The 22252-nt window shown below is 49.8% G+C and overlaps 2 protein-coding genes across 3 annotated transcripts; both read left to right on the forward strand.

Annotated features, from left to right (window-relative positions):
• Positions 1–2190: 2190 nt before the first annotated feature.
• LOC105168810 (putative xyloglucan 6-xylosyltransferase 5) lies at positions 2191–5627 on the forward strand. Of its 2 annotated transcripts, none has more exons than XM_011088966.3 (2): positions 2191–3868; positions 5141–5627. In XM_011088966.3, exon 1 carries the CDS (start codon positions 2469–2471, stop codon positions 3828–3830), a length of 1362 nt encoding a protein of 453 aa, XP_011087268.1. In that variant the 5' UTR covers positions 2191–2468; the 3' UTR covers positions 3831–3868; positions 5141–5627. The 2 variants fall into 2 exon arrangements, with proteins under 2 accessions (XP_011087268.1, XP_011087267.1); XM_011088965.3 differs by having other exon boundaries at positions 2192–3864.
• Positions 5628–7668: 2041 nt separating this feature from the next.
• LOC105168831 (Protein kinase superfamily protein) lies at positions 7669–10700 on the forward strand. Its single transcript, XM_011088987.3, has one exon. It carries the CDS (start codon positions 7874–7876, stop codon positions 10499–10501), a length of 2628 nt encoding a protein of 875 aa, XP_011087289.1. The 5' UTR covers positions 7669–7873; the 3' UTR covers positions 10502–10700.
• The last annotated feature ends 11552 nt before the right edge of the window (positions 10701–22252 follow it).

The raw sequence follows: 22252 nt of genomic DNA on the forward strand, positions 1-22252 counted from the left end.
ATCTCTATCATTTCGTTATTGAATCTCCCTACGAAACTCTTCAATGTCTCGTCCTCTCTCTGCCGTATGGTGAATAAGTGGGTGGCAGATCTCTTTTGCTTCCTTCGGCTTGCAAAGTGGAAAGAGAATTTCTGGATCATTTGTTCATGTGAATCAATGCTTCCCCGAGGCAAGTTGGTGAACCATTCTTATGCTTTTCCAGTCAACGTGGTCGCAAACAATTTGGCCATGATCGGGCCTGGCTGCCCGTATAAGTTCATAACCATATCGAAGGCCGCTACATGTTCGTAGGGGTCCTTAGTTCCATCATACCTTGGCAAATCGGGTACTCGGAAGCCTAGTTCCACCACTTGGACCAGGATGTCGTTGCTGAAGGGTGAATTTTTGTTGTGCGCAACTATTTCTCCTCGTTTTTTGAGTTCATCTATCTGTCTGTTGAGGTTCTCTATCTACCTTCCCACACTTTCTACCTCCGCCCTCGAGATTACCGGTTCCCTTCTCTTCGCACGACTATGGATGCTAGAGCCAGCGTCGGATGACGCTGGTCGTTTACTGCGATGCTCCTGTCCGCCCTGTATTCTCGACTCTCGCAGCGGCTCCACATTCTCGAACAACTGCCTCCTCGCTGTTTCCTTGACCAGGGGGGTCGCAGTTCTTCTTTCATATTCTACGATTGCTTTCCGGCTAGCTTCCTCTATCATTTTCTGTAACTCATCAGGGGTTAGTTGGATGGTTGCTCCCGCCCCTTTCCTTGGTGTTTCTTCTTCCCCGGCGTTTCTCCTCGACGAACCTTCCATTATGCTAAGGAATTCTCAGATGTTTCCCACAGACGGCGCCAACTGATCCGGGTCGAAATATGCGATCTCGTGATTCGATCTCCACTCGAAGCGCCAATTCGTCCAAGACCAGATTTTGGGTTCCCTGAGAATGAAAACACGAACTGTGAGCTCGTCGGGCACGTCCCCGACAATGACCCTCCGACGCTCAAGTTAGGTTGGTCGAATGAAATAGGTTCGATCTAGGAGTTCGGTCTCAATTAATGCGTATCAGTTACCTCATTTATGGCGTGTCGGGGTCTATTTATAATACACAGTTGTACGGTAAGTACTGGGCCACGTGGCCTTATCTCGTCGGTGCGCGTTCTGATCGAACGGTGGTGATTGTCCGGGTTTCCGGTCGGTGTACGCGATCCGGGTCGGGTCCCACGCGATCCGCCTGTTACAATATTCGCGGATCCTGACCACGAAATGACTGTAATGCCCTTAATGAGGGGTGCTTCGGTCCTTTTGCAGATATGATATTTGAGTACTCATCAGTATTAGTTTGGAGCACTAAAGAATTTAGGACGGAAATGAAAGGGAACCCTAAACGAAATTTACGTGTTATGGTATCAGATAAATATATTTTTTATTATTTTATAGATATTATTAAGTTGTTTCTTGAAAAAAATTGCAATTATATGTAAATATACAAAAATACTAACGGTGTATATTTGGTTAGGGTAAAAAATAGGAGTAAGATAATTTAATATTTTGTTAGGGGAACAGATGGAGTGAAAAAAAAATTAGATGTATGAAATGGCTCCGGAGTTCAATTTTATTTCTGTCCAAAATTGAGCGGAGAAATAAAAGTTAAGACTAAAAGGACAAAAAAAACTTATATTTTATTTACTTTATTGTCCATATATATGTTAATTTTCTTCCAATTTTTTTATTCTTCCCGCTGGTAATACTGTACATAATCGCTAGAGAAAACATAATAAAATTACTGCATCGAAGTCAACGATGATTATTTTTATTAATAAAAATATTCTTGTTCTTATTCGATAAATATTTTTAAAATTTTTTATATACTAAAATTCTATTAATATAATGGTAATTTGTTTATTTTCAAATACAAAATAACGAGAAGGGTTATTCAGTAAAAAATTAAAAAATAATTTTTTTCTCAATATATCAAATAAGTGTAAGTATTTAAAATTTACTCTATTTTTTTAATCATAGTAAATATTTTTAAAAAAAATTAAGAATGAAAATAAAATCAAAGGCAGCTAAAAATCTCAAATAAATAATGAGGAAAAAAGGTGAAAATCTATGGAAACGCGAAAACAGGGGTTGACGCAAACGCGCTGAATTCCAGCACGTAGACAGCGGGATTGTCCCATTGAGCAAAACATTATTCAATTTTCACGTCAAAACCCACCGAAATTATTAAACAAATCCAACCCAAAACCAAACCCGGATCGCAGTCGGTGCTCTGCTGCTGCTGCTGTTTCTTGTTTAGTTCCGCTTCTACTACAGAGATCTATCTATATACACACACAGGCACACATACAAACACAATTTGATGAGTGTGTGTGTATAGGCATATTTGCAGAGAGAGGAAGCAGAGACTGAACTCAGATTCACATAGTCAAACAGTTCCTATTTCTTCCTTTTTTTTTTTTTTTGGGATTTTTGTTTTAGCTGATGGGCTCGGAAAGCACGTTTTCAGCTCAGAAGCGAGGCTCCAGCGGGCTTCCGACGACTGGAGCCACCGCGAACGGCGGAGCACGAGCCCGGGCCGCCTCTCTTCTGCCTCGGGGGCGGCAGATCCATAAAACCTTCAACAATATCAAGATCACGATTCTCTGTGGCTTCGTCACCATTCTTGTACTCCGAGGCACTATTGGGCTTGGCAATCTGGTTTCTTCTGAAGCAGAAGCTGAAAATCAGCATCTTGTTGAAGAAACGAATCGGATCCTTGCCGAGATCCGGTCTGACAAAGACCCCAACGACCCGGATGACCAGCCCGAGGAGTTTTTCAATCCCAATATGACTTTCTCGTTAGGTCCTAAAATCACTACCTGGGATGAAGACAGAAAGGTATGGCTTCAGAAGAACCCGCAGTTTCCACAGTATGTTAATGGAAGACCTAGGATTTTGCTTGTTACGGGTTCTCCACCGAACCCCTGTGACAATGCTATTGGGGATCATTACTTGTTGAAGGCTGTGAAGAATAAAATTGACTATTGTAGGATTCATGGGATTGAGATTGTGTATAATATGGCTCATTTGGATAAGGAGATGGCGGGTTATTGGGCCAAACTGCCCTTGATTCGTCGGTTGATGTTGTCGCATCCAGAAGTGGAATGGATTTGGTGGATGGACAGTGATGCTTTGTTTACTGATATGGTCTTTGAGCTACCTGTTTCCAAGTATAAGGATTATAATATGGTTATTCATGGTTATCCTGATTTGTTGTTTGATCAGAAGTCATGGATTGCATTGAACACAGGTAGTTTCTTGTTCCGAAATTGCCAGTGGTCATTGGATTTGTTGGATGTTTGGGCACCAATGGGGCCCAAGGGTCCAGTTCGTGAGGAGGCTGGGAAGATCTTGACGGCTAATTTGAAGGGTCGGCCGGCATTCGAGGCGGACGATCAGTCTGCCTTGATATACTTGCTGATTTCGCAGAAGGATCAGTGGATGGACAAGGTTTTTGTTGAGAACTCATTTTATTTGCACGGGTTTTGGGAAGGTTTGGTGGATCGTTATGAGGAGATGATTGAGAAGTACCATCCAGGGTTGGGTGATGAGAGGTGGCCGTTTGTGACTCATTTTGTGGGTTGCAAACCTTGTGGGAGTTATGGGGATTACCCGGTTGAGAGGTGCTTGAAGAGTATGGAGAGGGCTTTCAACTTTGCTGACAATCAAGTACTGAACTTGTATGGGTTCAGGCATCGGGGATTGGTGAGCCCAAATATTAAGAGGATACGGAATGAGACTGCTACTCCTTTGGTGAATGTAGATCAGTTCGATATTCGACATTCGGTGCATCAGTGGAGCTAGCTAGTATACCATACCTGTGAGCAACAAATACTATGTAGGTAATTGGAAATTTAGTTATATATTGGATTTCAGTTTGCAGCCGTTAAGTCTATTGTTGAATTTACTATCAATTTAGTGTAAACTTGAACTTTGTGGCATTAGTTATTTACTCTTCAGAAGTATAGAAAAATAACGGATTGGTTATTGTGGCTTGATCTTGTTCAACTCATTTATCCAAAAGTATATCGGTTTTGTGTTATAAATGTTGTTTCAAATGCTCATCATGGTAGCTGTATTTATCTCTAACATGGGGCGGCTCTTCTAAAACACGCAACATAAAGGCATACTTTGTGCATCATATCTAGTACAATGAAATCCGACTACCTAAATGCTAATTTTCATGTGTTAAAGCATGAAACTGTGAATTGGTTTTGGAGCCAAACTTCTCTTTCCTTGTTTCTCATTCTATGTGCCTTTTATTTGTCTACTTAGATATCAGTGGATAATTTTAGGAACAGGCGGAAGAAAAAAATGATAATAAGTAATGATACAATTACTAGTAAAAGGTGTAAGAAAAAAGGAACATCGGAAGTCCACTGAATTAAGCAAAAGTATGATAACTTTCTCCAGTTTTGGGTTGAGAATAATTGTAGGGAGATCTAACAGTTCTGAAATTCTTCTGCTTGGTGTGTCAATCAATTGCTGGAAGCAGAATTTAAATAATTGTTTTAAGTTTTACTTTTTGGTCTATGTATTTTTATTATAAAACAATCTTCTCATGAAGATTGTAGGATACGTGAATTTGAGAGACATTGGTCCTGAAAATTAACCTCTGATGCTCAAGCCAGTTACAGTTACTTCTAATGAATCACTTGGACAAGTGCCAGGAAACCAGATATAAATTCTTTCATAAACCTTAAAATGCTGAACTGAGCTGAATAATGCACCTGCCTAATTTGATTTGCTTGCAATGTCTCAATGTTTTTAAGCTAAACAGGGTCACAAGTGATGAATGGTTTCAGAATAGGAGATTAAATTCAAGTCATCTCTCTGATCTAGTTTCTTCCATTTGTACATATAAAAGGAAGTCAAATGTGGGTCTGTCAAGAAATCAAATATGGACGGTCTACAAACTTAGGTCCCTGCACCTTTGCTTGTGTTATTGCATTCATTGTTTTATGGTGGTATCATCTGAAGTCATCAGAAATTGATATTTAAATTGTTGAGCTAATACTAATCTCTGTGATAATTGTTGCTGTATTACCTGATTCTTGATGAGTCCTGCCATATCTAGATTTGCATGATCATATTGATTCTGCTCTTTCTTGCAGTGTGTGTGATTCTTTTGGAAAGGGGCAAGCTGAAGAAACTGTCGTACTTGTTTTACTGATTTTGTCAAGCCTGGACAACGGAAAAAGAAGTTGTAATTTTTACTTGTGGTTGTTTGATGTAGCAGTATTTTAGCTTTTCATTCATTCAGGATCCCTACGAGCTCAAAGTAAGACAGCCATTACTCTGAAGCCTCAAAAAGTCCTGCTGGAAGAAATGATCAAAGATTGCCTAGAGCTCTGCAGCAACTCAGCTACTGTTTTGACATACTTGGGCCTGCAAAACGTAAGCACACACATGTATAGTTGTGATTTCCAAAATGTTCAGTAGACGATAAATATTCAAGAACAATTTGGAGCTCCAGCACATGCATCATTTGCTAGTTTAGACATTCATGGACGACAACATTTGTTTTTCTTTTCTTGCTACTGTTAAATGAATTCCTGTTGTATTTCAGCTCCAGTGAATGAAATTTGCTGTTATCTTTCAGTATTCTGATAGCAAATTTCTGGTATTTGGTTCTGAAAATTTTACTGGCTCTAGCACTCTGTAGCCCTTCAAGGTGTTGAATGGAATTAAACATGGAGAGGTAGAAGCAGGAAGACATGATGATGGGCTTCTGCCTCTAAGGATGAAAATGGATCGGGTTTGTAATGGATCCACTAAAATTTTATTCACTTATGATTTTAATATATTAAAAATTTAAAAACATTTTGGTATCAGCGATGACATCATAAGGCAATATTTCCCATTAGACTATATATGCATACATATATATATATATATACTCGAAAAATAATAAGTATCGATAAATGTTTTACATATCAGCCAATAATATCGAATAATGACTGATATTGATATGCATTCAAGATACTAAAATAGTTTATGCATGTTTGACATTATATCTCTTAAGGCCATATATATATGCCCACTTCTTCTGTCATTATTATTATTTTTTTTGGGCGAATTGCAGTTGTTTTCAGGTACGATATAATTATAAATATTTTATTATTTAAAAAATTATAAATAGATTTTTCAAATAGAAAATAATTTTTAGCTCCTAAATGGTGAGTTAAAAATTATTATTTTACACCTTGTTATTATTTTCTTTCTGAAAAAAAAAAACATATAAAAAATATAAAACAAAATCATATAATGAGTAAAATAAATAATTCATAAGGCTTATTACTCTATAAAAAATATTTTAAAATATATAAAAATTAAATAAAATTATAATTCATAATGCAAAAGGCATTTGGATAGTTTATTACAGAAATTGAATAAAAATTTAAAAAAGACTAACAAAATGATCCCATTATTAGATGAATGTTAAAATAAAAAGTGTATTTGTAATTTTTTAAATAATAATGAGATATTTATAATTATTCCAAATTTTTTAGCAAGTAGATATAACCAATAATTTACATTTTGTTTTTGTTTTTTTTGGAAGAATTATGGTATATCAGAACACATGTCATTCTTACCAACCCTACAATGTCAGCACAGGCGTCTCTGCAATTATATTCATCTCACCTTTTGGTTTTCTAATGTTTTAATATCAAGTTTTTCTTTAGTACTTGTGATAGTTAGTTGTCAATCATTTGTCCTAAAAGCATATATATCTAATAAATCTACTCCATTCATTATCTATAAAATCAATTTTAATGATGCCCATTATGAATTCATCTAAATTAAAATTAATTATTATACTTATTATATAATTAATGATTAACCAATATCTAATTCACATCTCACTATTATAAGGGAATTATTTTTTCAGATAATTAGCCAGGGGCTTCTATATGTGAAAGCCCCTAAATACATTATTAATAAGGATAAACTATATTATTATTTTTTGAGATTTGATATAATTTACACTTAAAATTCTATATTGTTCAAAAAATTACATGTAGTACTCTTGATTTTTGTTTATGTCTAGTAAATAGATCCCTTTGTTAGTCAATAATTATGGAATTTGCTGATATGAATAAATAAAAATAAAATAAAACATTCATATTGCAGATCAAACAGATCTTTACACAAATTTAATCAAATCAAACCAATCATACAGCAGAAGTAATACACTTATCATGTAATCGATTACTTTACATCAACTGTACCATCATTACATGATAAAAATACCACACTTGCCGTAGATACAGTTAAATTAGATTTTTAATCAAACCTGATTTGTATAACAATTTCCCTAATCCCCATATTATGATTATATTTTAGGAGGAAGTAAAACACAATCCCCGGCACTAAACATGGCTCTATTCCCTCCAAAAAAATAAAAAAAACAAAGGTCCACCCTATCCAGACATGTCAACTACAAATCATGACATCCTAATTAAGTTCAAATCCTCCACAACGTCAATTCACAAACTACCTTCCCTTCCCTTAGCTATTCCCAGCTGTATGCAACGCGGTTTGATCAAATTCCCTTCTCAGACAACATTAACTTTCTCAAACACAAAAAATATAAAGTCATCTCTTCCTCTTGCATTACAACACTGCACGTTCTCCCCAACATGCATGCAACCATCATTTTTGCCTATCTCCTCTCTTTCAAACCACTCCTCTTCCCCTAAAAACACTACCACCACTCTTTCTATGTTTGTCAAACACATACTACTCTTCTCATCATACTCTCCTTATGTCCACCCCACCAACAGCCACCACCTCCTCCTCCGCCTTACCCTCACCGTGAACGACAGCCATCGAACCCCACCCGAATGGGAGGAGGGACTAGGACTAGGCGGCTGATTGAACGTCAACTTTCGCTGGTCGTTTTTATCCTTCTTTTTTTGACATGTTTCGTTGATGTAGTGTTAGGGGGTTCGTCGTCTTCGTTCACTCCTGCTGATAATTATCTGGTCAACTGCGGGTCGCCTAATGATGCTGTTGTTGATGACGGCAGGACTTTCAAGTCTGATCCTCAGTTTGCTTCTTACTTATCAACTGACGAAGATATTCTAACTTCCATCACTTCTTTTCCCAACAATGTCTCTCTTTCTTCTTCTGCTTCCTCTTCAGTTCTTCCCTTATACCTCACTGCAAGAATCTTTCATCACGAGTCAATGTACAGGTTTCCGATCATCAGGCCTGGCCGGCATTGGATTCGTTTGCATTTCTATCCTCTCACTCACCTCTCCTACAATCTGAGCTCAGCTACATTTACCATCACCACAGATGATATCGTGCTCTTGCATGGCTTTTCAGTCAAAGACAGCACTAAAATGGTGTTCAAGGAGTACCTCATCAACATCACTTCTGATAAGCTCACCCTCAAGTTCTCACCTATGAAGAACTCTGTCGCGTTTGTCAACGCAATTGAGCTCGTTTCAGCCCCGGACGACCTCATATCCGACTTGGCCTCAGCTGTTTCACCGGTTGGCGACTTCAACGGGTTGAATAACTACGCGTTGGAAGTCTCATACCGGCTAAACGTCGGAGGGCCAATTGTGACTCCCAAGAACGATACATTGTCTAGAACTTGGCTTCCTGATGGCCAATTCATGGTCTTCCCTGAAGGGGCTAAAAATGTGGCTGTCCCGACCGACATGATACAATACCCGAAAGGTGGAGCCACGCCTTTAATCGCTCCGTATTGGGTATATGCAACAGCTGATCAGATGGCAGACTCTGGAACCGCTGACCCAAATTTCAACCTGACATGGGAAATGAGTGTTGATCCTTCTTTTTCATATCTGATTAGGCTCCACTTCTGTGATATTGTGAGCAAGGGGCTCAATGAGCTCTACTTCAATGTGTATGTCAACGGGATAACTGGCGTATCGAGCCTTGACCTGTCGACACTCACATCAGGCCTAGCCATCCCTTACTACAAAGACTTTGTGCTCAATGCCTCAGCTATTTCAAATGGAACTGTTGTGATTCAAGTCGGTCCAACTTCCAATGTTCAGTCGAGTTTGCCGAATGCTATCCTGAATGGCTTGGAGGTGATGAAGCTAAGCAACTCAGCTGGGAGTTTGGATGGATTGTTCTCCTCTGATGGGACTTACAGGGGCCTAAAATCAGGGCCTACCGTCACAATGAAAGTTGCTGCTGGAATCGGCCTAGCATTGGGGGCAGTGGCGTTGCTTTTGCTCTTGATAGGGATACTCAGATGGCAGAAGAGGCCTAAAGGTTATGAGAAGCAGAAGACCTTCTCATCATGGCTTCTCCCTCTCAATTCCAGCCAATGCAGCTTCTTGTCAAGCAAGAGCAAGAGCACTACTTTTTCAAGCATTGTCAATTCAGGGCTCAATCTTGGGAGGTACTTCACCCTCAACGAGCTTCGAGATGCAACCAAGAACTTTGATGAAAAGGCGGTTGTTGGGGTTGGAGGGTTCGGAAAAGTGTACCTTGGTGAGCTGGAAGACGGAACGAAAGTGGCCATAAAACGAGGCAATCCATCCTCATCACAAGGGATCAATGAGTTCCAAACCGAAATCCAGTTGCTGTCAAAGCTAAGGCATAGACACCTGGTTTCACTCATTGGATACTGTGATGAACAATCAGAAATGATCCTAGTCTACGAGTACATGGCCTACGGCCCTCTCCGCGATCATCTATACGGCTCGACCCTGCCTCCACTATCATGGAGGCAGAGGCTTGAAATCTGCATAGGAGCAGCAAGAGGGTTGCACTATCTCCACACTGGTTCCACACAAGGGATAATCCACCGGGACGTGAAAACAACAAACATACTTCTTGATGAAAACTTTGTAGCCAAAGTATCCGATTTTGGCTTGTCCAAGGCTGGACCAGCCTCTCTCGACCAGACTCATGTCAGCACAGCAGTTAAGGGCAGCTTCGGATACCTTGATCCCGAGTACTTCAGGAGGCAGCAGCTGACAGAGAAGTCTGATGTTTACTCGTTTGGAGTCGTGCTTTTTGAGGTGTTGTGCGCTAGGCCGGCTCTTGATCCTGCACTACCAAGGGATCAAGTGAACCTGGCTGAGTTCGCTAAGCAACAGAACGCGAAAGGGTGCATACAGAAGATCATTGATCCAATTATTGCTGGAACTATAACTCAAGAATCATTGACGAAGTATGTTGAGGCTGCAGAGAAATGCTTGGCTGAGTATGGGGTGGACAGGCCTTCAATGGGAGATGTTTTATGGCACTTGGAGTCTGCTTTGCAGCTGCAAGGGACAGCATCTGCAGCTAATTCAGCTGACAATCAGTACGCTGGAGAGGATGATGATGAGAGTGATGGTAAGAAGATTAAAAGGGATATTGAGGCTGCTGGAAAGAGTATTGAGGAGACAAGGGATGAAATGGTTGTTGATGTCAGTGATGATTCTGGGGTGGTTGTGGCTTCTCCTATGTTTCTTGAAACTTTTCAAGGAAGGTGAAGAGAGAGAGAGAGGTTGGCTGTCTGTGCTGCTATGAGTAAGGCGTTTGTTGCCTTTTCATTTTTATGTGTTTGTATTTGGAGCTGAAATGCTGTCTCAAGAATGTTTGAAGCAGATAAAGTTCTTGTTACAATGTTGTCAACTGCTTTTAGATTGTCTTACTGAGATTACTCCTCTTTTCTTTTTAAATTCTTTTTAAGGAAAGTATTGTAGAGTATGTTTTAATAACTTTTGTATTATAATAACCTTATTATCATCTATTTTTTATTCTGTCATGTGAATTTCAATATAAATATATCAACAATAAAAATGTAGGTAGAAATAATAAGTGACTACTTTTTTATAAATTTTTTAATAATTGTGCCACATATATTAAGTATGACAAACTGATTAGTCAAAAACAAAGAGTCAAATCTCTCAAATGTCACCTCATAAACTTGTGAAAAATAAACTCAATACCTCCCCGTAAAGGGTTGTGCTGCCCTTTATTTTCTAAAGTTCAAGGATCATATTCCACTTTTCTTTTTTTTTTATTGTGGGTTTTTTTTTTCTGTTCGTGTTTTCATATAAGTGTTGTACTTGACTTTTTTTTTTTTTTTTTTGCCTCGTACATTAACTATTATAGAAAAGAAAGTCGTAACATAATTTAAAGATATGAATGTGAACGACTCCATCTTATTATGAGTGAATAAAATGAATAGTAACGAAATCTATCTTGTCATCAATTAATAATAATTTGTTCGTAATTCAAAATATAAAAAGATATAAGATTGGTATTTCACTGCTCACATCAAATTATTTTATGTGCTGAAATCATCCTAAGTTTTTCTTTCTTGTAATACTATTCATTTAGTACTACATATTGATCAATCAACTAATATTCTTTTTCCTTCCACTTTAGCTTGATAAATTGAAATTTATAGATAAGGTTATTGCATAGTTCAATGCTTCAAATTTAAATATTAATCAAATATATGATAATTTTAAATCAAACGATACATTCAAATAAAATAAAGAAAAAAAACAAACTACTACAAAAGTAAACATATAGAGCATATATTCGCGTGCGCGCGCGCCTTTGCGAACGCTGCCGACGTGCGCGCGCGGGCACAGGCAGGGCGGACGGGCGCCCGCGCGCGCGCGCCTGCGCGGGCACAGGCAGGGCGGTCGGGAGCCCGCGCGCGCGCGCCTGCGCGGGCACAGACAGGGCGGTCGGGCGCCCGCGCCAGGGCCCGCTCGGGCACTGCCGACGGGCGCCCCCGCGCGCGCCAGCGCGGGCACTGCCGGCGTGCGCCCGCGCCTGCTCGGGCACTGCCGCCGTGCGCGCGCGCGCCTTGGGCGGCTGCAGCATAAAAATTTTCACGTCGCCTCAAAATCACACGATTAATTTAATTATTTTAATTAAAATAATTATTATTAATTATTAATTTAAAATATTTATTTAATTATTTTAATTATTAAAAAAATAATAAATAAATGGGAAAAAAGGGAAAAATATGAAGACAGATTAGAATAAAAAATTATATTTTTACGCATCGTATTTGAATCGCGAAATATTTATTTTATAATATTATGTTATATTATGCGTCCCAGAAGATTGAATAAGCATCGGGAAAAAACTGCCGACGGCGGCAGACGCCGCCTGCCCGACTACTGCCGACGTGCGCGCGCGCAGGCCTGTCGGCAGCAGACGGGCGCCCGTGTAGGAAGCCACTGCCGACGTGCGCGCGCGCGCCTGTGCGGACGCTGCCGGCGCGTGTGCGGAAACAGCCCCGCCTGCGCGAGCGCGCCGGTGCGGAAACAGCCCAGCGTGCGCGCGCGCGGCTTTGCGGAAACAGCCCCGCCGGCGCGAGCGCGCCGGTGCGGAAACAGCCCCGCGTGCGCGCGCGCGCCTTTGCGGACGCTGCCGACGTGCTCGCGCGCGCCTTTGCGGACGCTGCCGAAAATTTGCACGTCATCGCAAAATCACATGACTAATTAATTTTTGTCGAAATAATTTATTTTTGAGTTATGAAAATATTTATTTAATTATTTTAATTATTAAAAAAATAATAAATAAAAGGGAAAAATATGAAGTCACATTAGAATAATTTTTTAATTTTTTACGCATCGTATTTGTATCGCGAAATATTTATTTTATTATATTCAGTTATATTATGTGTTGCAAAAGTTTGAAAAAAATTTGGGAAAAAACCGCCGCCGGCCGGCCGCCGCCGCGCGCGCACGGCAGACGGGCGCCCGCGCGCGCGCACGGCAGACGGGCGCCCGCGCGCGCGCGCCTGCGCGGGCACAGGCATGGCCGACAGGCGCGCGACACAGGCAGGGCCGACTGGCGCCCGCGCGCGCGCGCCTGCGCGGGCACAGGCAGGGCCGACTGGCGCCCGCGCGCGCGCGCCTGCGCGGGCACAGGCATGGCCGACTGGCGCCCGCGCGCGCGCGCCTGCGCGGGCACAGGCAGGGCCGACTGGCGCCCGCGCGCGCGCGCCTGCGCGGGCACAGGCAGGGCCGACGGGCGCCCGCGCGCGCGCGCCTGCGCGGGCACAGGCAGGGCGGACGGGCACAGCGCGCGCGCGCCTGCGCGGGCACAGGCAGGGCGGACGGGCGCCCGCGCGCGCGCGCCTGCGCGGGCACAGGCAGGGCGGTCGGGCGCCCGCGCGCGCGCGCCTGCGCGGGCACAGGCAGGGCGGTCGGGCGCCCGCGCCTGCGCCCGCTCGGGCACTGCCGACGGGCGCCCCCGCGCGGGCACTGCCGGCGTGCGCCCGCGCCTGCTCGGGCTCTGCCGCCGTGCGCGCGCGCGCCTTGTGCGGCCGCAGCATGAAAATTTTCACGTCGCCTCAAAATCAAACGATTAATTTAATTATTTTAATTAAAATAATTATTATTAATTATTAATTTAAAATATTTATTTAATTATTTTAATTATTAAAAAAATAATAAATAAATGGGAAAAAAGGGAAAAATATGAAGACAGATTAGAATAATATTTTAATTTTTCACGCATCGTATTTGAATCGCAAAATATTTATTTTATTATATTATGTTATATTATGCGTCCCAGAAGATTGAAGAAGCATCGGGAAAAAACTGCCGACGGCAGCAGACGCCGCCTGCCCGACTACTGCCGACGTGCGCCCGCGCAGGCCTGTCGGCAGCAGACGGGCGGCCGTGTAGGAAGCCACTGCCGACGTGCGCGCGCGCGCCTGTGCGGACGCTGCCGACGCGTGTGCGGAAACATCCCCTCGTGCGCGCGCGCGCCGGTGCGGAAACAGCCCCGCCGGCGCGAGCGCGCCGGTGCGGAAACAGCCCCGCGTGCGCGCGCGCGTCTTTGCGGAAACAGCCCCGCGTGCGCGCGCGCGCCTTTGCGGACGCTGCCGAAAATTTGCACGTCACCGCAAAATCACATGACTAATTAATTTTTGTCGAAATAATTTATTTTTGAGTAATGAAAATATTTATTTAATTATTTTAATTATTAAAAAAATAATAAATAAAAGGGAAAAATATGAAGTCACACTAGAATAATTTTTTAATTTTTTACGCATCGTATTTGTATCGCGAAATATTTATTTTATTATATTCAGTTATATTATGTGTTGCAAAAGTTTGAAAAAAATTTGGGAAAAAACCGCCGCCGGCCGGCCGCCGCGCGCGCACGGCAGACGGGCGCCCGCGCGCGCGCGCCTGCGCGGGCACAGGCATGGCCGACTGGCGCCCGCGCGCGCGCGCCTGCGCGGGCACAGGCAGGGCCGACTGGCGCCCGCGCGCGCGCGCCTGCGCGGGCACAGGCATGGCCGACTGGCGCCCGCGCGCGCGCGCCTGCGCGGGCACAGGCATGGCCGACTGGCGCCCGCGCGCGCGCGGCTGCGCGGGCACAGGCAGGGCCGACCGGCGCCCGCGCGCGCGCGCCTGCGCGGGCACAGGCAGGGCCGACGGGCGCCCGCGCGCGCGCGCCTGCGCGGGCACAGGCAGGGCGGACGGCCGCCAGCGCGCGCGCGCCTGCGCGGGCACAGGCAGGGCGGACGGGCGCCCGCGCGCGCGCGCCTGCGCGGGCACAGGCAGGGCGGTCGGGCGCCCGCGCGCGCGCGCCTGCGCGGGCACAGGCAGGGCGGTCGGGCGCCCGCGCCTGCGCGGGCACAGGCAGGGCGGACGGGCGCCCGCGCGCGCGCGCCTGCGCGGGCACAGGCAGGGCGGTCGGAGGCCCGCGCCTGCGCGGGCACAGGCAGGGCGGCGGGGCGCCCGCGCGCGCGCGCCTGCTCGGGCACAGGCAGGGCGGTCGGGCGCCCGCGCGCTCGCGCCTGCGCGGGCACAGGCAGGGCGGGCGCCCGAGCCTGCGCCCGCTCGGGCACTGCCGACGGGCGCCCCCGCGCGTGCTCCCGCGCGGGCACTGCCGACGGGCGACCCCACGCGCGCGCCCGCGCGGGCACTGCCGACGGGCGCCCGAGCGCGCGCCAGCTTGGGCACTGCCGGCGTGCGCCCGCGCCTGCTCGGGCACTGCCGCCGTGCGCGCGCGCGCCTTGGGCGGCCGCAGCATAAAAATTTTCACGTCGCCTCAAAATCACACGATTAATTAATTATTTTAATTAAAATAATTATTATTAATTATTAATTTAAAATATTTATTTAATTATTTTAATTATTAAAAAAAATAATAAATAAATGGGAAAAAAGGGAAAAATATGAAGACAGATTAGAATAATATTTTAATTTTTTACCATCGTATTTGAATCGCGAAATATTTATTTTATTATATTATGTTATATTATGTGTCCCAGAAGATTGAAGAAGCATCGGGAAAAAACTGCCGACGGCGGCAGACGCCGCCTGCCCGACTACTGCCGACGTGCGCGCGCGCAGGCCTGTCGGCAGCAGACGGGCGCCCGTGTAGGAAGCCACTGCCGACGTGCGCGCGCGCGGCTGTGCGGACGCTGCCGGCGCATGTGCGGAAACAGCCCCGCCTGCGCGAGCGCGCCGGTGCGGAAACAGCCCCGCGTGCGCGCGCGGCTTTGCGGAAACAGCCCCGCCGGCGCGAGCGCGCCGGTGCGGAAACAGCCCCGCGTGCGCGCGCGCGGCTTTGCGGAAACAGCCCCGCCGGCGCGAGCGCGCCGGTGCGGAAACAGCCCCTCGTGCGCGCGCGTGCCTTTGCGGAAACAGCCCCGCGTGCGCGCGCGCGCCTTTCGGACGCTGCTGAAAATTTGCACGTCACCGCAAAATCACATGACTAATTAATTTTTGTCGAAATAATTTATTTTTGAGTTATGAAAATATTTATTTAATTATTTTAATTATTAAAAAAATAATAAATAAAAGGGAAAAAAGGGAAAAATATGAAGTCACATTTGAATAATTTTTTAATTTTTTACGCATCGTATTTGTATCGCGAAATATTTATTTTATTATATTCAGTTATATTATGCGTCGCAAAAGTTTGAAAAAAATTTGGGAAAAAACCGCCGCCGGCCGGAAGACGCCGCCGCCGCCGGAAGACGCCGCCAGCCGGAAGACCCCGCCGGCCGCCGGCCGCGCGCGCACGGCAGACGGGCGCCCGCGCGCGCACGGCAGACGGGCGCCCGCGCGCGCGCGCCTGCGCGGGCACAGGCATGGCTGACTGGCGCGCGCGCCCGCGCTTGCGCGCCTGCGCGGGCACAGGCAGGGCCGACGGGCGCCCGCGCGCGTGCGCCTGCGCGGTCACAGGCATGGCCGACTGGCGCCCGCGCGCGCGCGCCTGCGCGGGCACAGGCAGAGCGGACGGGCGCCCGCGCGCGCGCGCCTGCGCGGGCACGGGCGCTCGCGCACGCCTGCGCGGGCACAGGCAGGGTGCCCGCGCGCGCGCGCCTGCGCGGGAACAGGCAGGGCGGTCGGGCGCCCGCGCCTGCGCGGGCACAGGCAGGGCGGTCGGGCGCCCGCTCGGGCACTGCCGACGGGCGCCCCCGCGCGCGCGCCCGCGCGGGCACGGCCGACGGGCGCCCGTGCGCGCGCCAGCGCGGGCACTGCCGGCGTGCGCCCGCGCCTGCTCGGGCACTGCCGCCGTGCGCGCGCGCGCCTTGGGCGGCCGCAGCATAAAAATTTTCACGTCGCCTCAAAATCACACGATTAATTTAATTATTTTAATTAAAATAATTATTATTAATTATTAATTTAAAATATTTATTTAATTATTTTAATTATTAAAAAAAATAATAAATAAATGGGAAAAAAGGGAAAAATATGAAGACAGATTAGAATAATATTTTAATTTTTTACCATCGTATTTGAATCGCGAAATATTTATTTTATTATATTATGTTATATTATGTGTCCCAGAAGATTGAAGAAGCATCGGGAAAAAACTGCCGACGGCGGCAGACGCCGCCTGCCCGACTACTGCCGACGTGCGCGCGCGCAGGCCTGTCGGCAGCAGACGGGCGCCCGTGTAGGAAGCCACTGCCGACGTGCGCGCGCGCGCCTGTGCGGACGCTGCCGGCGCATGTGCGGAAACAGCCCCGCCTGCGCGAGCGCGCCGGTGCGGAAACAGCCCCGCGTGCGCGCGCGGCTTTGCGGAAACAGCCCCGCCGGCGCGAGCGCGCCGGTGCGGAAACAGCCCCGCGTGCGCGCGCGCGCGGCTTTGCGGAAACAGCCCCGCCGGCGCGAGCGCGCCGGTGCGGAAACAGCCCCTCGTGCGCGCGCGTGCCTTTGCGGAAACAGCCCCGCGTGCGCGCGCGCGCCTTTCGGACGCTGCCGAAAATTTGCACGTCACCGCAAAATCACATGACTAATTAATTTTTGTCGAAATAATTTATTTTTGAGTTATGAAAATATTTATTTAATTATTTTAATTATTAAAAAAATAATAAATAAAAGGGAAAAAAGGGAAAAATATGAAGTCACATTTGAATAATTTTTTAATTTTTTACGCATCGTATTTGTATCGCGAAATATTTATTTTATTATATTCAGTTATATTATGCGTCGCAAAAGTTTGAAAAAAATTTGGGAAAAAACCACCGCCGGCCGGAAGACGCCGCCGCCGCCGGAAGACGCCGCCAGCCGGAAGACCCCGCCGGCCGCCGGCCGCGCGCGCACGGCAGACGGGCACCCGCGCGCGCACGGCAGACGGGCGCCCGCGCGCGCGCGCCTGCGCGGGCACAGGCATGGCTGACTGGCGCGCGCGCCCGCGCTTGCGCGCCTGCGCGGGCACAGGCAGGGCCGACGGGCGCCCGCGCGCGTGCGCCTGCGCGGTCACAGGCATGGCCGACTGGCGCCCGCGCGCGCGCGCCTGCGCGGGCACAGGCAGAGCGGACGGGCGCCCGCGCGCGCGCGCCTGCGCGGGCACGGGCGCTCGCGCCTGCGCGGGCACAGGCAGGGCGCGCGGGCGCCCGCGCGCGCACGCCTGCGCGGGCACAGGCAGGGTGCCCGCGCGCGCGCGCCTGCGCGGGAACAGGCAGGGCAGTCGGGCGCCCGCGCCTGCGCGGGCACAGGCAGGGCGGTCGGGCGCCCGCTCGGGCACTGCCGACGGGCGCCCCCGCGCGCGCGCCCGCGCGGGCACGGCCGACGGGCGCCCGTGCGCGCGCCAGCGCGGGCACTGCCGGCGTGCGCCCGCGCCTGCTCGGGCACTGCCGCCGTGCGCGCGCGCGCCTTGGGCGGCCGCAGCATAAAAATTTTCACGTCGCCTCAAAATCACACGATTAATTTAATTATTTTAATTAAAATAATTATTATTAATTATTAATTTAAAATATTTATTTAATTATTTTAATTATTAAAAAAAATAATAAATAAATGGGAAAAAAGGGAAAAATATGAAGACAGATTAGAATAATATTTTAATTTTTTACGTATCGTATTTGAATCGCGAAATATTTATTTTATTATATTATGTTATATTATGCGTCCCAGAAGATTGAAGAAGCATCGGGAAAAAACTGCCGACGGCGGCAGACGCCGCCTGCCCGACTACTGCCGACGTGCGCGCGCGCAGGCCTGTCGGCAGCAGACGGGCGCCCGTGTAGGAAGCCACTGCCGACGTGCGCGCCCGCGCCTGTGCGGACGCTGCCGGGGCGTGTGCGGAAACAGCCCCGCGTGCGCGCGCGCGGCTTTGCGGAAACAGCCCCGCCGGCGCGAGCGCGCCGGTGCGGAAACAGCCCCGCGTGCGCGCGCGCGACTTTGCGAAAACAGCACCGCCGGCGCGAGCGCGCCGGTGCGGAAACAGCCCCGCGTGCGCGCGCGCGGCTTTGCGGAAACAGCCCCGCGTGCGCGCGCGCGCCTTTGCGGACGCTGCCGACGTGCGCGCGCGCGCCTTTGCGGACGCTGCCGAAAATTTGCACGTCACCGCAAAATCACATGGCTAATTAATTTTTGTCGAAATAATTTATTTTTTAGTTATGAAAATATTTATTTAATTATTTTAATTATTAAAAAAATAATAAATAAAAGGGAAAAAAGGGAAAAATATGAAGTCACATTAGAATAATTTTTTAATTTTTTACGCATCGTTTTGTATCGCGAAATATTTATTTTATTATATTCAGTTATATTATGCGTCGCAAAAGTTTGAAAAAAATTTGGGAAAAAACCGCTGCCGGCCGGCAGACCCCGCCGTCCGCCGCCACCGCCGGCCGGCAGACCACGCCGTCCGGCAGACGCCGCCGGCCGCCGCCGCCGGCCAGCAGCCGCGCGCGCACGGCAGTCGGGCGCCCGCGCGCGTGCGCCTGCGCGGGCACAGGCATGGCCGACTGGCGCCCGCGCGCGCGCGCCTGCGCGGGCACAGGCAGGGCCGACGGGCGCGCGCGCCTGCGCGGGCACAGGCAGGGCGGACGGGCGCCCGCGCGCGCGCGCCTGCGCGGGCACAGCCAGGGCGGACAGGCGCCCGCGCCTGCGCGGGCACAGGCAGGGCGGACGGGCGCCCGCGCGCGCGCTTTTGCGCGGGCACAGGCAGGGCGGTCGGGCGCCCGCGCGCGCGCGCCTGCGCGGGCACAGGCAGGGCGGTCGAGCGCCCGCGCGCGCGCGCCTGCGCGGGCACAGGCAGGGCGGTCGGGCGCCCGCGCGCGCGCGCCTGCGCGGGCACAGGCAGGGCGGACGGGCGCCCGCGCGCGCGCGCCTGCGCGGGCACAGGCATGGCGGTCGGGCGCCCGCGCGCGCGCGCCTGCGCGGGCACAGGCAGGGCGGCGGGGCGCCCGCGCGCGCGCGCCTGCGCGGGCACAGGCAGGGCGGTCGGGCGCCCGCGCGCGCGCGCCTGCGCGGGCACAGGCAGGGCGGACGGGCGCCCGCGCGCGCGCGCCTGCGCGGGCACAGGCAGGGCGGTCGGGCGCCCGCGCCTGCGCCCGCTCGGGCACTGCCGACGGGCGCCCCCGCGCGCGCGCCCGCGCGGGCACTGCCGACGGGCGCCCCCGCGTGCGCCCGCGCCTGCTCGGGCACTGCCGCCGTGCGCGCGCGCGCCTTGGGCGGCCGCAGCATAAAAATTTTCACGTCGCCTCAAAATCACACGATTAATTTAATTATTTTAATTAATATAATTATTATTAATTATTAATTTAAAATATTTATTTAATTATTTTAATTATTAAAAAAAATAATAAATAAATGGGAAAAAAGGGAAAAATATGAAGACAGATTAGAATAATATTTTAATTTTTTACGCATCGTATTTGTATCGCGAAATATTTATTTTATTATATTATGTTATATTATGCGTCCCAGAAGATTGAAGAAGCATCTGGAAAAAACTGCCGACGGCGGCAGACGCCGCCTGCCCGACTACTGCCGACGTGCGCGCGCGCAGGCCTGTCGGCAGCAGACGGGCGCCTGTGTAGGAAGCCACTGCCGACGTGCGCGCGCGCGCCTGTGCGGACGCTGCCGGCGCGTGTGCGGAAACAGCCCCGCGTGCGCGCGCGCGGCTTTGCGGAAACAGCCCTTTCCGCACCGGCGCGCTCGCGCGCCTCTGCGGAAACAGCCCCGCCGGCGCGAGCGCGCCGGTGCGGAAACAGCCCCGCGTGCGCGCGCGCGCCTTTGCGGAAACAGCACCGCGTGCGCGCGCGCCTTTGCGGACGCTGCCGAAAATTTGCACGTCGGCAGCAGACGGGCGCCCGTGTAGGAAGCCACTGCCGACGTGCGCGCGCGCGCCTGTGCGGACGCTGCCGGCGCGTGTGCGGAAACAGCCCCGCGTGCGCGCGCGCGGCTTTGCGGAAACAGCCCCGCCGGCGCGAGCGCGCCGGTGCGGAAACAGCCCTGCGTGCGCGCGCGCGGCTTTGCGGAAACAGCCCCGCCGACGCGAGCGCGCCGGTGCGGAAACAGCCCCGCGTGCGCGCGCGCGCCTTTGCGGACGCTGCCGACGTGCGCGCGCGCGCCTTTGCGGACGCTGCCGAAAATTTGCACGTCACCGCAAAATCACATGACTAATTAATTTTTGTCGAAATAATTTATTTTTGAGTTATGAAAATATTTATTTAATTATTTTAATTATTAAAAAGATAATAAATAAAAGGGAAAAAAGGGAAAAATATGAAGTCACATTAGAATAATTTTTTAATTTTTTACGCATCGTATTTGTATCGCGAAATATTTATTTTATTATATTCAGTTATATTATGCGTCGCAAAAGTTTGAAAAAAATTTGGGAAAAAACCGCCGCCGGCCGGAAGACGCCGCCGGCCGGCAGACGCCGCCGGCCGCCGCCGCCGCTCCGGAAGACGCCGCCGGCCGGAATATTCCGCCGGCCGCCGCCGCCGCCGGACGGCAGACCCCGCCGGCCGGCATACGCCGCCTGCCGCCGCCGCCGGCCGGCGGCTGCGCGGGCACAGGCATGGCCGACTGGCGCCCGCGCGCGCGCGCCTGCGCGGGCACAGGCAGGGCCGACGGGCGCCCGCGCGCGCGCGCCTGCGCGGGCACAGGCAGGGCGGACGGGCGCCCGTGCGGGCGCGCCTGCGCGGGCACAGGCAGGGCGGACGGGCGCCCGCGCGCGCGCGCCTGCGCGGGCACAGGCAGAGCGGACGGGCGCCCGCGCGGGCGCGCCTGCGCGGGCACAGGCAGGGCGGTCGGGCGCCCGGGCGCGCGCGCCTGCGCGGGCACAGGCAGGGCGGTCGGGCGCCCGCGCCTGCGCCCGCTCGGGCACTGCCGACGGGCGCCCCCGCGCGCGCGCCCGCGCGGGCACTGTCGGCGTGCGCCCGCGCCTGCTCGGGCACTGCCGCCGTGCGCGCGCGCGTCTTGGGCGGCCGCAGCATAAAAATTTTCACGTCGCCTCAAAATCATACGATTAATTTAATTATTTTAATTAAAATAATTATTATTAATTATTAATTTAAAATATTTATTTAATTATTTTAATTATTAAAAAAAATAATAAATAAATGGGAAAAAAGGGAAAAATATGAAGACAGATTACCATAATATTTTAATTTTTTACGCATCGTATTTGAATCGCGAAATAATAATTTTATTATATTATGTTATATTATGCGTCCCAGAAGATTGAAGAAGAATCGGGAAAAAACTGCCGACGGCGGCAGACTCCGCCTGCCCGACTACTGCCGACGTGTGCGCGCGCAGGCCTGTCGGCAGCAGACGGGCGCCCGTGTAGGAAGCCACTGCCGACGTGCGAGCGCGCGCCTGTGCGGACGCTGCCGGCGCGTGTACGGAAACAGCCCCGCGTGCGCGCGCGCGGCTTTGCGGAAACAGCCCCGCCGGCGCGAGCGCGCCGGTGCGGAAACAGCCCCGCGTGCGCGCGCGCGCCTTTGCGGACGCTGCCGAAAATTTGCACGTCACCGCAAAATCACATGACTA

Source organism: Sesamum indicum, linkage group LG8, assembly GCF_026168435.1.
Source record: "Sesamum indicum cultivar Baizhima isolate 11 linkage group LG8, ASM2616843v1, whole genome shotgun sequence".
Classification (NCBI taxonomy): Eukaryota; Viridiplantae; Streptophyta; class Magnoliopsida; order Lamiales; family Pedaliaceae; genus Sesamum; species Sesamum indicum.